This window comes from Sminthopsis crassicaudata, chromosome 4, assembly GCF_048593235.1.
Source record: "Sminthopsis crassicaudata isolate SCR6 chromosome 4, ASM4859323v1, whole genome shotgun sequence".
In the NCBI taxonomy this organism is placed as follows: Eukaryota; Metazoa; Chordata; class Mammalia; order Dasyuromorphia; family Dasyuridae; genus Sminthopsis; species Sminthopsis crassicaudata.
The window spans coordinates 196,507,462-196,524,822 of NC_133620.1; the positions used below are offsets into that span (position 1 = coordinate 196,507,462).

General features: G+C 33.7%; 1 protein-coding gene across 2 annotated transcripts in view; it reads right to left on the reverse strand.

Annotated features, from left to right (window-relative positions):
• Window positions 1-17,361, reverse strand: part of AFG1L (AFG1 like ATPase) — a 190,045-nt gene that overhangs the window by 158,640 nt on the left and 14,044 nt on the right. For both annotated transcript variants that reach the window (XM_074310146.1, XM_074310145.1), the window contains exon 2: window positions 13,776-13,999. In XM_074310146.1, the coding sequence (XP_074166247.1) occupies window positions 13,776-13,999 (224 nt within the window). The remainder of the gene's footprint in view (window positions 1-13,775; window positions 14,000-17,361) is intronic.

Here is a 17,361-nt window from a genome sequence, read left to right on the forward strand (position 1 = left end):
GCTTCTAGTAATAGGGAACTCACAATCTCCAGGGACAATCCATTCTATTCCTGGACAATTCTCAAAAGAAAGTTACAATGAACTGGAATCTGAGTCTCTATGACGTAGTTTTCCCCATGAGACTAAGCAAAACAAATCTAATGCCTATTTTTTTTTCTTTTCTTTTTTTTTTTTTTTTTGGTATGTCTCCATAGTATCATGGAACTTGATGACATTTTTATTTTTTTTAATTATTAATTTTATAACTATAAATTTTTGACAGTACATATGCATGAGTAATTTTTTTTATAATTATCCCTTGTATTCATTTTTTCAAATTTTCCCCTTCCTCCCTTTACTCCCTCCCCTTGATGACAGGCAATCCTATACATATTAAATGTGTTACAGTACAACCTAGATACAATATATGTGTGTAAATCCAATTTTCTTGTTGCACGTTAAGAATTGGATTCCGAAGGTATAAGTAACCTGGGTAGAAAGACAGTAGTGCTAACAGTTTACATTCACTTCCCAGTGTTCCTTCTCTGAGTGTAATTATTTCTGTCCATCATTGATCAATTGGAAGTGAGTTGGATCTTCTTTATGTTGAAGATTTCCACTTCCATCAGAATATATCTTCATACAGTATCGTTGAAGTGTACAGTGATCTCCTAGTTCTGTTCATTTCACTCAGCATCAGTTGATCTAAGTCTCTCCAAGCCTCTCTGTATTCCTCCTGCTGGTCATTTCTTACAGAGCAATAATATTCCATAACATTTATATGCCATAATTTACCCAACCATTCTCCAATTGATGGACATCCATTCATCTTCCAGTTTCTAGCCACTACAAAAAGGGCTGCCACAAACATTTTGGCACATACAGGTCCCTTTCCCCTCTTTAGTATTTCTTTGGGATATAAGCCCAGTAGTAGCACTGCTGGGTCAAAGGGTATGCACAGTTTGATAACTTTTTGGGCATAGTTCCAGATTGCTCTCCAGAATGGCTGGATTCTTTCACAACTCCACCAACAATGCTAATGCCTCTTTCTTAAAAGTTTTTCAGATACTTGATGATAGATAACATGTGTCTTCTAACTAAATAATCTCATTTCTGTCAATAAATCATGAAATAAAAACACTGCAAAATCCCAGTCATGATCTTATGGACACATTCCAGGTTGGAAACATTGTTCTCTCAAATGTGAAACCCAGGACTGAGGACAACAAATAACCCAGGTTTTGTTTGATCAGAATAGTGTACATAAGGGATGTGATTTCAAGTCTTATGGGAATTTTGTTGAGATTAATCTTGCCCAAGATGAAATAAGCCTCAACTATGTTACTTTTCTAATTTATACTGAATTCACAAAACCATGAAAATCCTCAGGTCTTTTCTATATGAATGATGGTCTAGCTTTATCCTCTCAAGCTTAAAAAGAGACAGCAGAAAAAAGAAAACTACCAGAACATCAATAAAATTAATGAATATTAATGCAAAAATGTTAAATAAATTATTTAATATATTTCTTAAGAAATATTTACACCAAAAATCTAAGGATGGTTCAATAATGGGAAAAGCCAGTAACAAAAATCATATCAATTCATGAAGAAAAATCTGATATGATGAAATTGAAACTATATCCACTCATATGAGTGTTCCAAATCACTACTGATCAGAGAAATGCAAATTAAGACAACTCTGAGATACCACTACACACCATCAGATTGGCTAAGATGACAGGAACAAATAATGATGAATGTTGGAGGGGATGTGGGAAAACTGGGACACTGATGCATTGTTGGTGGAGTTGTGAAAGAATCCAACCATTCTGGAGAGCAATTTGGAACTATGCCCAAAAAGTTATCAAACTGTGCATACCCTTTGACCCAGCATTGCTGTTATTGGGCTTATATCCCAAAGAAATACTGAGGAGGGGAATGGGACCTGTATGTACCAAAATGTTTGTGGCAGCTCTTTTTGTTGTGGCTAGAAACTGGAAGACGGATGGATGTCCATCAATTGGAGAATGGTTGGGTAAATTATGGTAGATGAAGGTTATGGAATATTATTGCTCTGTAAGAAATGACAAGCAGGAGAAATACAGAGAGGCTTGGAGAGACTTACATCAACTGATGCTGAGTGAAATGAATAGAACCAGAAGATCACTGTACACTTCAATGTTGTATGAGGATGTATTCTGATGGAAGTGGATATCTTCAACATAAAGAAGATCCAACTCACTTCCAGTTGATCAATGATGGACAGAAATAACTATACCCAGAGAAGGAACACTGGGAAGTGAATGTAAATTGTTAGCACTACTGTCTATCTACCCAGGTTACTTATACCTTCGGAATCTAATACTTAATGTGCAACAAGAAAATTATATTTACACACATATATTGTATCTAGGTTATATTGTAACACATGTAAAATGTATGGGATTGCCTGTCATCGGGGGGAGGGAGTAGAGGGAAGGGGGAGGTAATTTGGAAAAATGAATACAAGGGATAATATTATAAAAAAATTACTCATGCATATATACTGTGGGGGAAAATTCTAAATAAATAAAAAGAAAGAAAGAAAGAAAGAAAAATCTGATAAATCATAATACCTAATTATGTAAAAAAATTGAAAAAAGAATTCAAATAGAAGGATGTTTCCATAACCCTATAAGAGAAGAATTTTAACTAAAAACAAGAATAAAGCAATGGCTATTCATTATTAGAGGTAAATCTGTCATAACTATAATGGTAAGAACTACCATCAGTAACTAAGGGAATAACTGTTGGCAATGAAATGATTAAAATATCTCGACAGATATTATGGCTATATTTTTTGAAAATCCAAGAGCCTTGAACAACAACAAAAAAGGTAAAATACTTACTTTTTCATCTCTATATAGTCCTTATGAGAACAATCTGTCTTTATATTAAAAGAGATAACTGATGAAAACATGAGAGAGACATAGGTTGGTTTTCACAGTTGACTTTTCTATTGCAAACCAGAATTTCATAGTCAAATGGACTGAAAGTTATAAATAATACAAAATCCAATTATGTCAATTGTGCGTTTATTTTAAAAAGCATTTGGCTCAGTAAACTGTATTCTTAAAGGTTCTAGCAGGGGCTTCTCATGTATATTATTAATATCATGCAAGGCTGTAATAAATACAGCCATGGGGATAACTTTGTTAATCTTATGCACCTCTTCCACACCCTAATTCCTCAAACTTCACAATTTTCATAACTGATTCTGCCATAACTATACATGAAGATAATCATGCCCATATCTATAAATATTCCACTTCCATGTTAATACTTTGCTTTATTTAATTCTAATATTTTATCATTCTATCATTCCCTAAACCTTATGAACCCCAACCCTATTCTTTATCATGACAGTCTTTCTACCCCTCAGTTCTTTTGCAAACCTGCACCTTTGCCATGTCTAAACTTTCTTTCCTTCCTTATCTAAACATCTTGGTAAGTAATGTTCATTCAACTCCACACAAGATTGTATTCTTGAATCCCTTGCCCTTTCATTCTATTGCCAATCATATCTTATCAAACCCCATCCTTGAATTATTCCTATCACTCTACCTCCTTCATTTCTATTCACATACTACTGAAGCAAGTTGTACAAAATCATAAACCAGGGTAATTTGATCCATTACAAAATTTTTTTTTCAAAATCTTAATGAGGTCCTTACTGAAACAAAGCAATCCTTTTACACTTCCTAAATCCATTACCTATCTCACTCATCACAGTAGCTATTCTAAACCCTTTTATCCTTTCTCAAGCCTCCCATGCTTACTCTTCTCAAATGAGTATTTCCCTTCATACTTTTCCCCTATTATTCTTCTTATATCACTTGATTGTCTTCCCCCAACTAATCTCCTTTGCCACCATTTCCCATGAAGAGATGATCTTTTTCCTGGCCAAAGCAAACCTTTTAACACACACAAGTGATTCTATCCTCTTCTGACTCCTCTACAAGATTTCCCTTTTTAATTATTCCCTCTTTCTCTAATCTTCAATTATACCTATCTACGGCCATCTTCCCAACTGTTTACAAACATGCCCAGGCTTTCCCAGTCCTTAAAAAAGTTTCACTTGATTTAACCATTTCTATTAGGTATTATACTATATATTGCGTTTCCTCCCTTTCTTAGAGGAAGCAATCTACAATCAATGCATATACTTCCACTTCTTTTCCTTTCATTCTCTTCTTCTTCACTCCTCATTGTTATACCCTCTGCAATCTCTCTTCCAATCTTATTACTCAACTGAAATTGCCCCTCCACTGCAGCCAGTGCCATCCCTCAGAAATTATCTTCTACTTGCAATGTATATATCTTGCATGTACATAGTTATTTGCATGTTATCTCACTATTAAAATGTATAGAACTCAAATACTTCTTCCCCATGCTCACTCTCATTTTTTGAGTAAAAATACTGGGAGAAAGGAAAAAATATATAAATTTCCATTATTTGTTGTCCAACAATTTTTGTTGTTGTAAGTACTTAGTACTTTTTCTTAGAGATCTATAACTTTTAACCTACTTTAATGCCATAGAAAAGAGTTCTCTTTTATTAAATTACCAAACAAGTATTTAGAAAACCTTAAATAATGAAATAAATCATCTCTCAGACTGATAAAGAGCAACAGTCTAGATCAGAGCTGAAAACTCACTAATTTTGCTTATTTATACTTTTTTTTTTTGTTGGCAGATATATAAGTAACATGCTCATTCTGGTCTGGATTCTATACACTTACTAAATACCATATGGCACTTACTGAAGGTTTGCATAATTAATTTATATTTTGGCTGGAAAACAGAACTTTTTTGGTGCAAATGGCTAGCATCTTCAGCTCCTATTAAAGTTAACATATATTCTGCTTATATAAACAAAATACTTAATCAGAATAAATGACATTAAGCAGTTGATAATGTGAGAATTTGGAAGCTTTCTATATTTCATAAAAAGACTTCATTTATTGCAATCACACTAGTGTTCAATGTTTTCCTTTCTGTGAGTTTAGACAACTTAATATTTAGAAAAGTACTAATCACACTGAAATTCACTTAGAATTCACTAAAAAAAACACTTGCATACACAAATCACATCTTCCACAATGAGTTATAAGACAAAAAAAAAGGTGTTTTTAAAAGCAGTTTTCAGAATGTTTTTATGTCAAATTTTATGAGATAATTTTGAACTATAATTGTCAAAACATATCATGAGCCACTCCAGATACATCAGTACATTTACACAGTAGGCAGGTAAATAAATGGTTTTTAGATGAGCTGATGACACTTTTAAAAATTAAACTACAACAAAACTGTCATCTTTCTGCCCATATTCAATTTAATGATTCTCTTTGTTTTCATTTGTTCCCTGTAGTCTTATTTTTGTTATGTTTCTTTTTCTAAAAATCCACAAGTCAGCCTGGTCAGGAGTGATACCATATAAATTAAATTAAAACAGCATATTCTCAGCCTCCTTTTGATAACTGTCCTCCACCTGTACCCAGGTAACTATCAGTGTGACAGTCAGATGACAAAGGTAATGTTAGCAAAATAAAAAAAGAATCTTGTTTTCAAAATTGTTTAAAATGCAATGACACTATTTTTTTCCAATTTCTTTGTCCCCTCCCCAGATCCATTATTATCTCTCAAACGAAAAAGAATCAGAGACAATGATTCCAGCTGGAATGCTGAGTATAATTACTTCTTTAAAAAGAACTGGCATTATATCATTCTCAACATAGACCACTTCTTGATAAAAGTAGATCACTTCAGGTTTCTAAGAACATCTTTAAAAACTAAAAAGCTGAACTACATGTTAGCTCTCATAAATTGCTGTTAAATGAAAATCCTTTTTAATACATTTAGCTAATTTGCAAAAGGCCTCTCTGTAACCTAAAGTACACTAATTTGTTCAGTTTGCTGGCATAATTAAGTCTAATTTAAGTCTCTGAATAACCAGTATGCAGGATGAAGAAAAAAAAAGGTATTTTAGACCAAAACAACTCCAGCATATAGAGTAATAAACAACTGATAACTTCTAATTAGGACAAAATTTAAAGATTTAAATAACTTCTCAATGACATCAAGAGGCAAATGTCACAGGACAATTATCCCAGGAGAATCCTTCTTACCTATTCCTCCTGAAGATCATTCTAATTCTAACCCAGTACAAATTATAAGGAAATCCAGTAGGAGACATCCAGCATAAGCCTGGATCAACACCAGTTCAGGAAACCTACAGAGAGTCAGATTAGTCACAAACCTAATAGAATTGGGGAGTTTTATTAAGATGGCCCTAAAACCATCCCAAAATAGTGTTAATCCCTTAAATTAAACATGTAATTAGAGGCGTAGAGTAATGGTAATGTAGAGAGTAGAGTAATTCTAAATTAAGAACAGCCAGAACGTGGCCCTTATCATTTGAGACCCACACCCAGAACTATACCGATCTATGGAGAACAGGCCAGTATTTGTTAAGAAATGTCTTCCTGAGGTGTCTTAATTTACTAATCCTCAAGCTTAAGATTTAACTCAGGCATTATATTCTCCTTCTCAGAAGCATAATACAAAATGCACGATTTTATGTCAAATTATAATGCATTTTTTCATTAGCATATATCATAAAAATTCAGAACATGGATAAAACCAAAAGGGCATGTGACCTTGCTGTTGAAGAAATGAGAAATATTCAAAAATGACACCTTAAGACAAAAAAGGAATTCAAATGAGAAAGTATGGGGTAGCTATCTAAGTAGACTTATAGGGATGGACAATGAATTCATCTACTAATCTGAACTTTAAAATGACATATAAACTAATAATGAATACAAATGTATGGCGAGATTATATTAGAAGTGAGAGGTGAGCTAAAGTTAAGAATAAAATAAAGCTGTTGAGAAAAACAAAAACAATTTTTAAAAAGGCATTTTAGGCAATACTGAGGAGAAGAGAAGGATAAAGGAAAAGAAAGGAGAATTTCTTAGGACAAATGAAACAAGTACCATTCTTAACTAGCAGACCATACCAAAAAACAGGTGGCCACATTTGGCCTGCAGGCCTTAATTTGCTGACCTTTTAGAGTCCTAGTTACATAAAAGGATTGCAGCTTCCAGCTTTCAGCTTAATGAGCATACCTCAGGAGTGTCTGATTTATGGCTGATTGATGTTCTCTCCCATGACTATATAAGAACAAATATCAAGCTGTTTTCCTAGAAGGGAAATTATTTCTGTAGACCAGGGGAACTCTGCCTCCACCCAATTCCAAGTGCACTCAGTTTCTTTCTTTTTCTCCAGTCTAGTATTTGTTTCCTAAACCCATCTAATAAAAGGGGTAACCTTGGAGTTATGAGTCATATAAAAAGGAGACCAAGTGATAAAGGACAAAAAGTGTTAAATTAAGAGTTAAAAGATCAGGGTTCAAAAGAAGTGGGGTTCAAATCCTAGTTCTGCCACTTATTCCCTGTATGATCTTGGGCAATATGCTTAGTTACTATAATGTGAAACGATTGGACTAGATGACCTCTAGAATTCCTTCCAACCTGTATGATCTCATGATCTTTGAAAGATGGTGGTAGATAGTAGTCTTCCAAGATTGAATAAAAGCAAATTTTGTCCCATTCTTTTTTTTTAAAAAAGGACATTCATTGATAGATTTCAGAATATCCATGAACTTAGATCTTTATTTTTACTCATCTCTATTGGAAATATGGGATTGTCTTTGATTATTTAAAAACATTATTCTGTGTAATGGAATATTATTGTTCTGTAAGAAATGACCAGCAGGATGAATACAGAGAAGCTTGAAGAGACTTAACATGAACTGATGCTGAGTGAAATGAGCAGAACCAGGAGATCATTATACACTTCAACAACAATACTGTATGAGGATGTATTCTGATGGAAGTGGAGATCTTCAACAAAGTGAAGATCTAACTAAGATCCAATTGATTGATGATAGAATCAGCTACACCCAGAGAAGGAACACTGGGAAATGAGTGTAAACTGTTTGCATTTTTGTTTTTCTTCCCAGGTTATTTTTATCTTCTGAATCCAATTCTTCCTTTGCAACAACAACAACAAAAAAATCGGTTCTGCACACATATATTGTATCTAGGATATACTATAACATATTTAATATGTATGGGAATGCCTGACATCTAAAGGAGGGGGTGTTGGGAAGGAGGGGAAAATTCGGAACAAAAGGGAGTGCTAGGGATAATGTTGTAAAAAATTATCCCTGCATATGTACTGTCAAAAAATGTTATAATTATAAAGTTAATTTTTAAAAAATCATTCTGAGAAGGCATCCAAAGAGTTTACCACATTTCCAAAGGGAACCATGACACAAAAATAAGTAAGAGCTCCTGGTCAAGAAGAATAGAGCCAAAATAAAGGATAAAATTTGGGTACAAAAAAAATCAATTTCACAAATATAGAATGGTCAAATTATGACATAAAAAGTTGGCTTGGAAAAGAGCAGATAACTTGGATGAATTCATCTACAATACATTATGGAAACCAAAGTTAATGTGATCTTAAACTATCCAAAGAAAGGCATAGCATTCAGGAATACTGAAGTAATAATCCCACTATGTTCCATTCCAGTTGGATCTTATATAAGTACTATGTGCAGTTCTGATGCCACAATTCAGGAACATCATTTATAAGTAGCAAAGAATCCAAAAAAGTACCACCAGAATAATGACAAACCTCAAGATCATGTCATATATGAAATAGTTAAAGGAAATGGAGAGTTTATCCTCTAGAAGAAAAAGACTGAGGAAGGACTTTTGGTTTTTAAAAGTTATCATCTAGAAGAGAAATCAGGCTTGATTTGCTTGAATGCAGAGAACAGAACTAGGAGCATTGGTTGGAAGTTGTAAGGCTGATTAAGGTTTGATGTAAGGAAGAATTTTCTAAGGATTAATGCTATCTAAAAGAATGGGCTACCTTAGGAATTAAAAAGTTCTGTCTCACCAGAGATCTTCAAGAAATGACTAGATGACTATATTGTAACACATGTAAAATGTATGGGATTGCCTGTCATCGGGGGGAGGGAATAGAGGGAGGGGGGGATAATTTGGAAAAATGAATACAAGGGATAATATTATAAAAAATAAAAAAGAAATAAAAAAAAAAAAAGAAATGACTAGATGAACACTTGCTGAGCAACAGACAGAGAGGATGCCTACAACACCTGGCACATAGTAAATATTTGAGAAATGCTGATTGATTTGAATGTTCAGCCACAGGTAGGGCTCCATGGCTTGAGTCCTTTATAACTTTAAGATTCTATAATGTGATAATCTCTTTCAGAATATTTCTTCATTTACAAAATAAAGGTGCTTTACTATATGATATCTAAGGTCCCTTTCAATTCTAATATTCTAAACCCAAGATTTTAATTTTTATAGAGGTTTCTAGTCTGCTAAAGGGTCAGCTATTGGTAACTGGTTGTCAGTTGCCTTTTAAAGGTTAATTTTCTCAAGATAAGTCCAAGATTTGGTTTTGAAATAAAGTTAGACTATAAGTTATAATACAGATACATTCACTTGCTCAAAAAACATTTATTAAACACCTACCAAAGTGAAATAAGCAGAACTAGAAGAAATTTGTATACAATAATAGCAATATTTTAAGGATAATCAACTATGAAAGACTTGGCTCCTGTGATCAAGATAATGATGTAAGACCAAAGGACACCCAATGTGTTCTACCTCTAGAAAGAGAATAAATGATGAACTTTGTGTGAGAGAGAGTGTGTGTGTGTGTGTGTGTGTATGTGTGTATATATATATATATATATATATATAAACAAACATCTAACATCTACTATGTGCTAGTCAATGAGATACAAAAATAAAAATGCAATAGTTCTTGCCCTCCAGAAGCTTAATTCTATTGAATGAAATAGCATTATAAACATGAATAACTAAATACAAAATATATTGAGAGAAATGAGGGGAGAGAGATAGAAGGGGAACAAAGGCAGGCTCCTGTAGAAGGTGCATTTGAGCTGAGCTTTGAATGAAGATAGGGATTCCAAATGTCAAAGGTAAAGGGGGAAATTTTTGTGCAAAGGGGATGGATTGAAATGTATGAAAAAGAGCAAGGAGATCGATTTGACTGGCACATGGCGAAAGATGTGCAATCTTGGAAATGTAGGCTAGAACCAGGCTATGAAGGCCTTTTAAAAGCCATACAAAGGAGTTTATATTTCATCATAAGGGAAAAAAACTTCTGTGCTTTCTATGAATGAGCTATATGGAGAATGACTTGAAGAAAGAAGACATTTCAGGCAGAAAAAACCAATTAGGAGATTACTTGAATAGAGCTATCAAGAGGTGAAAAATGTCTGGTGTATGGATATGGAGATAACAAATGGGACAAATGCTGTAATGATGTAGTAGACAAGACCTAGCAACCAATTAGACATGGAGGTCAAGGAATAAAATTGGGTTAAGGAAGGGCAAAGAGTCAGGGATTACTCCAAAATTGCAATCTTGACTAATTGGTCATCTATGGATGATGATGGTGACCTAGATACATACAGAGAAATGAAGAAGAGGCATAGATTTTTTGTGGGGGGAATGGGGGAAGCTGTTTTGAATAGGATGAGCTTGTAGTGCCTATAGGAAACCCAATTTGAAATGTTCAGTAGGTAGTGGTGTGGATCTATAGCTTAGAAGATGAGGGTTGGCAATTAAAAAATCATCCTAATTTGGGATTAAGCTATTTCAGTTGAGTGATGATCTGTGCTAGAAGTCAGATTATAAAGGATTGAGAAGTGAATGAAAATAGAGGAAACAAAGGCATCAAACTTAGTTTTTTCAAGGAATTTGGATATGAAAGGGAGGAGACAATAATGAACTGAAGGAATGATAGCGTCAAGTGAAAGATTTTTTTTATTATATATTTTTTATAATATTATCCCTTGTATTCATTTTTCCAAATTATCCCCCCCCTCCCTCTATTCCCTTCCCCCATGACAGGCAGTCCCATACATTTTACATGTGTTACAATATAACCTAGATACAATACATGTGTGTAAATACCATTTTCTTGTTGCACAATAAGCATTAGATTCCAAAGGTACATGTAACCTGGGCAGACAGATATTAGTGCTAACAATTTACATCAAGTGAAAGATTTTAAAGGATGGGGAATTCGGGGCATATTTATAGGTAGCAGAGTGAGAATGATGATTAAAGAGAAGAGAAATGAGTATGGGGATCAATCTCCTGGAGGACATGTGATCAAGGTTACAAGTACCTTCTCCTTGGGAAAAAGGAATACCTCCTCATCAGAAACATAGTGAAAGAATAACAGTATGGAACAAAAGGTTTTACAATTGTCAATGCTGAAAAATTACCTATGCACATGTCTTGTAAATAAAAAGCTATAACAATAATAATAAAAAGAATAACAAAGTAGAAGAAAGGCATTTTGAGATGTAGCATGGAGAAAAAGGAACTCATGATCTTAATTTTAATCATGAAGATTAAAATAAAGGAAATGTTTTCATTTATCTATAATAACACAAGGGTTTCTGTTGAAATAATAGTTTAAAAAAAAATCACTGTCTTTCTCAGCTCCAAATTCCTACCAGATCTTATTTTGGGGGAATGCATTAATTTCTTTAGAACACCAAGATTCTTTTAGTCAATGGCCTTTTCCATGCATGAAATGAGCTGCTGTGATCTTGGAAAGTTAATGCAACTCTGAAAAACTTATTACAAATGGAAATTAAATGGTAAATGTAAATGAAATCATAAATCTAGATGATCTTAGATCTCTGGAAAATAAAAAGTTTTCATAAAAAAAGATTAATGTAAATAAAACTCAAATTATGGAATTTCAAAAAGGGGAGGAAGTATCTTTCATCATATTAAGATGTTTGGGAGTTCTTAGTGCATTCAGCAAAGTATATTAATTCCTTCCTCAGTCCATTACCAAGAAATCAAAAACTGAATCAGCAGAATTGATCACACTGTTAAGAATCTAAAAATAAAACAATAAACAACAAAGAAAGAAAAGACAGACTAATTAATCAACAAGCATTTATTCTGTACCAGGCATTATGCTATGTGCCCAGGAAATCAAGACAAAAATGAAACAGCTGGTGCCCACAAGGAACTTATATTCTATTGAGAGAGACAACATGGACCAATATTATACAGTACAAAAACATATAGAGAGCAATTGTTTAACATATATTGGATTACTTGCTATCTAGGGAAGGATTATTTGTTATCCCTAGTGAAGGGAAAGGGAGGGAAAAAAAAAATTGGAACACAAGGTTTTGCGAGAGTGAATGTTGAAAACTATCTTTGCATGTATTTTAAAAATAAAAAGTTTTAATAAAAAAATAAAATAAAATAGAAAAAGTTATGGAGGAGGGAGATTAGGAAATCCTTTGGATATAATATAAATCAATCAGTCATGAACATTATTAAATATTTACAATGCTTCAGGCCTTCTGACAAGCACAGTGAAAAAGAAAAGCAAACACGCAAAGCTTGCCCTCAAGGAGTTTACATCCTAATGGGGAAGGCAAGGCTGAAGTAACACTATACATACCAGACAGATGTTTCTATATATACAGAATTAAATGGAAGATAAATTAACCATATCACTATTTTTGGAAAACTAGCAATTATATACAAATTAACATGTAGAAGATCTCATTTTCTTTCCAGCTCTTAGATTCTGCGATATGTTGAGTCATTACCGTTCTCCAAGCTTAGTAACAAATTCACATACTTTCATATTCTCCTTCCTGAGAATTAACAGAAATTTACAGGTCAGGGATGAGTGTGGAATAGTGACAAGAAGGGCAAAGCATCCACTCCATTTCTTAGGATCACAGATCTAGTGGGAGAGTGGCCCTCAGAGGCAGATGAATCCAATGCCCTCATTTATAAATGAGGAAATAAGGTTAACAAGGTCACACAAGGGGTAAGCAGCAGAAACAGGCTTTAACTAAGGTCCTCTGATTCCATAACTATGTTCTTTTCACAGGGCCACATGTAATTAATAGCCAGCTACCATATACTAAAAAGAAAATCATTTAAATATAATAATTAGTTTAAGAATATATAAAATTACAATCATTACCTGAACTTTTAAAATAAAATGTTGAGATAATAATATAAAATTACTATGCAAGAAGTAGCTTGGGTAGTAAATAGGGTTGGCCTCAGAGCCAAGAAGACAGGTTCCAGTCTTTCCATAGACAAATAATGTTTGTGTGACCCCAGGCTCCAGGGGAGGGAAAAAGAATGGGCACTTATGAATTGCCCACTAACAGTTAAGCACTGTGCTAAGAGCTTTCCAAATATTATAATATTTGATCCTAGGAACTGCTGGTATCCTCATTTTGTCGTCCAGTCATTTCTGTTATGTCTTACTCAATGTGACTCCATTTGGAGTTTTCTTGGCCGACTGGAGAGGTTTGCCATTTCCTTCTTCAGAACCTTTTATAGATGAGGAAAATGAGGCAAACAGAAGCAATACCATTTTTTATTCAATATCTTCCTTCAAAAAATCTTAAAATCCAAAATTGTTTGTGGAAGTAAGAAACTGTTCAAAGAAATACTGGAAAATAAGTGAAATAATTCTTGAGTTACATAAGTATGCAAATATTCATTGTTCCTTCAGTCCTTAATTTGAAGATGAGCTCATGAAGGGCCATGATGCCCAGTTTAACTAGTGTTTTATTAATAAGTTGTCCCTGGCTCACCCTCTCCCAAATCTCACCTTTGAAAAAAAGCTTTTAGATTCAATGCTGTATCCTTTAAGGCTCTCCTGCAGCTTCTGCAGAGTATGCACAACTCTTCTCTGGTGTTCATCCTCCTTTATCTCATCAACTTTGATTAGGAAATCATAATGTTCCAAAGGACTAGTGCAAACAGCCAAAGCTTTTGAAAAAGCATCTGTTGGAGTATTTGGAATCACACTTTCTGCAGTATGAACTGTATAAGCTGTAAAACAAAATTTTAGACAAATCTTAACATTTTCCTCAAGGAACATGTTTTATAAATGTCTCACATGTGTCTATCAATGGCTATATGCTTAGAGAGAGACAGACAGACTTTAAGTGGTCATACATTTGAGCTTCTTTAACATTATTGTTCATTTGGGTACAAGCAATTATAATAAATCATATTTTATTCAGTGAATTACTTGTAATGTGCTTTATTTTTTGTAAATTTTATTGATATCTTGTGCTTTTAGTTAACCTGTATTTCAAATATTTCTTTCCAGGGTAGCTAGATGGTGTAGTGGATAGAGCACTAGTCCTGAAGTCAGAAGGACCTGAGTTCAAATCCAGCCTCAGACATTTAATAATACTATGTGATTCTAGGCAAATCACTTAACCTCAATTGCTTTACCAAAAAAAAAAAAAAAAAAAATTCCTTCCCTTACTCAACTATGCAAGCTCCCTTCTTATAACAACATTATAATGTACTTTATACTTTATGTTGCTATAGAAATGGGAGGTAAAAACCCATCCTTTAAATAGAAACAAGGTGCCTACAACTAAACCCCATAACTGGAGAAAGTTCTTGTCAAAAGTCTCTGCTCTCTCTGATCATGACTGACTAGAGCACAACAGTTTGAAGGACCAGGATGGAGTTCATTCCTGGAAGAGGAGGAATAAAATCAGGATTTTCCAAATGCCCTTTCTTTAGGTGATTCCTTGAATCATGCTCTCTTTTGCTCTTTCCTTGTATTGTCATAATTACCTTCCAGACTAGAAAAAAAACTTCAAATTTGCATATGCAAGGCTTTTTTGGCTATGACAATTCAGAACACCCAGTCTGCCCAATTAAGCTTATTTGAGGTATTTTCCTTAGGTTTTTAATTATGATCACATATGAAACCAATAAAAAATACTCAAGAAAATGAAGATAAATCAGGTATTATATTAGAATAATAAGAGTGATCTTTTGGATCTTTTGTCACCACAAATCTTATAAATTCAAACTAAACTCCCTCATAATTGTTGCTAGAGAAAATAAAACTATCCAATATTGCAATACATTTATACATATATATGTTTCTGTATATGTATACATAATATATGTATGCATTATATATACACACACTTTAGGCTTGAACTTAGAAGTTAAATTCATAAATAAAATGTCATTACCTTTCAAAGATGGACTGATTTTTTTTTTAATGTTAAAATATTGAATTGGGGAAACAATGAAATTTTAAAAGTTATTGTAAGAATGATAGAAATGGATGACATGATGTTATACTTAGAGAACCCCAAACTCTCTGCTAAAAAGCTATTAGAAATAATTCAGAATTTTAGCAAAGTTGCAGGATACAAAATAAATCCACATAAATCCTCAGCATTTTTATACATTACCAACACAATCCAACAGCAAGAGATACAAAGAGAAATTCCATTCAAAATAACCGTCGATAGTATAAAATATTTGGGAATATATCTACCAAAGGAAAGTCAGGAATTATATGAGCAAAATTACAAAACACTTGCCACAAAAATAAAGTCAGATTTAAATAATTGGAAAGACATTCAGTGCTCTTGGATAGGCTGAGTGACTATAATAAAGATGACAATACTCCCTAAACTAATCTATTTATTTAGTGCTATACCAATCAGACTTCCAAGAAACTATTTTAATGACCTAGAAAAAATAACAACAGAATCCATATGGAACAACAAAAGGTCGAGAATTTCAAGGGAAGTAATGAAAAAAAATTAAATGAAGGTGGTCTATCTGTACCTGATCTAGAACTATATTATAAAGCAACAATCACCAGAACCATTTGGTATTGGCTAAGAAATAGACTAGTTGATCAGTGGAATAGGTTAGGTTCATAGGGCAAGATAGTGAATAAAAATAGCAATCTAGTGTTTGACAAACCCAAACATCCCAACTTTTGGGATAAGAATTCATTATTTGACAAAAACTGCTGGGAAAACTGGAAATTAGTAAAGCAGAAACTAGGCATGGACCCACATTTAACACCACATACTAAGATAAGATAAAAATGGGTCCAAGATTTAGGCATAAAGAACGAAATCATAAATGAATTGGAGGAACATGGGATGGTTTACCTCTCAGACTTGTGGAGGAGGAAGGAGTTTGTGTCCAAGGGAGAACTAGAGACCATTATTGATCACAAAATAGAGCATTTTGATTACACCAAATTAAAAAGTTTCTGCACAAACAAAACTAATGCAAATAAGATTAGAAGGGAAGTAACAAATTGGGAAAACATTTTTACAGTTAAAGATTCTGATAAAGGCCTCATCTCCAAAATATACAGAGAATTGACTTTAATTTATAAGAAATCAAGCCATTCTCTAATTGATAAATGGTCAAAGGATATGAACAGACAAATTTCAGATGATGAAATTAAAACTATTTCCACTCATATGAAAGAGTGTTCCAAATCACTATTGATCAGAGAAATGCAAATTAAGACAACTCTGAGATATCATTACACACCTGTCAGATTGGCTAAGATGACAGGAACAAATAATGATGAATGTTGGAGGGGATGTGGGAAAACTGGGACACTGATGCATTGTTGGTGGAGTTGTGAAAGAATCCAGCCATTCTGGAGAGCAATTTGGAACTATGCCCAAAAAGTTATAAAACTGTGCATACCCTTTGATCCAGCAGTGCTACTACTGGGCTTATATCCCAAGGAAATACTGAAGAAGGGAAAGGGACCTGTATATGCCCAAATGTTTGTGGCAGCCCTTTTTGTAGTGGCTAGAAGCTGGAAGATGAATGGATGTCCATCAATTGGAGAATGGTTGGGTAAATTATGGTATATGAATGCTATGGAATATTATTGTTCTGTAAGAAATGACCAACAGGAGAAATACAGAGAGGCTTGGAGAGACTTACATCAACTGATGCTGAGTGAAACAAGCAGAACTAGGGGATCATTATACACTTCAACAATGATACTGTATCAGGATGTATTCTGATGGAAGTGGATATCTTCAACATAGAGAAGAGCTAATCCAATTCCAACTGATCAATGATGGACAGAATCAGCTACATCCAGAAAAGGAACATTGGGAAATGAGTATAAACTGTGAGCACTGTTTTGTTTTGTTTTGTTTTGTTTTTCTTCCCAGATTATTTTTACCTTCCGAATACAATCCTTCCTTTGCAACAACAACAACAACAACAACAAAATTCGGTTCTGCACATATATATTGTACCTAGGATATACTATAAGATATTTAATATGTATGGGAATGCCTGCCATCTAGGGGAGGGGGTGGAGGGAAGGAGGGGAAAAATTTGGAACAGAAGGGAGTACAAGGGATAATGTTGTAAAA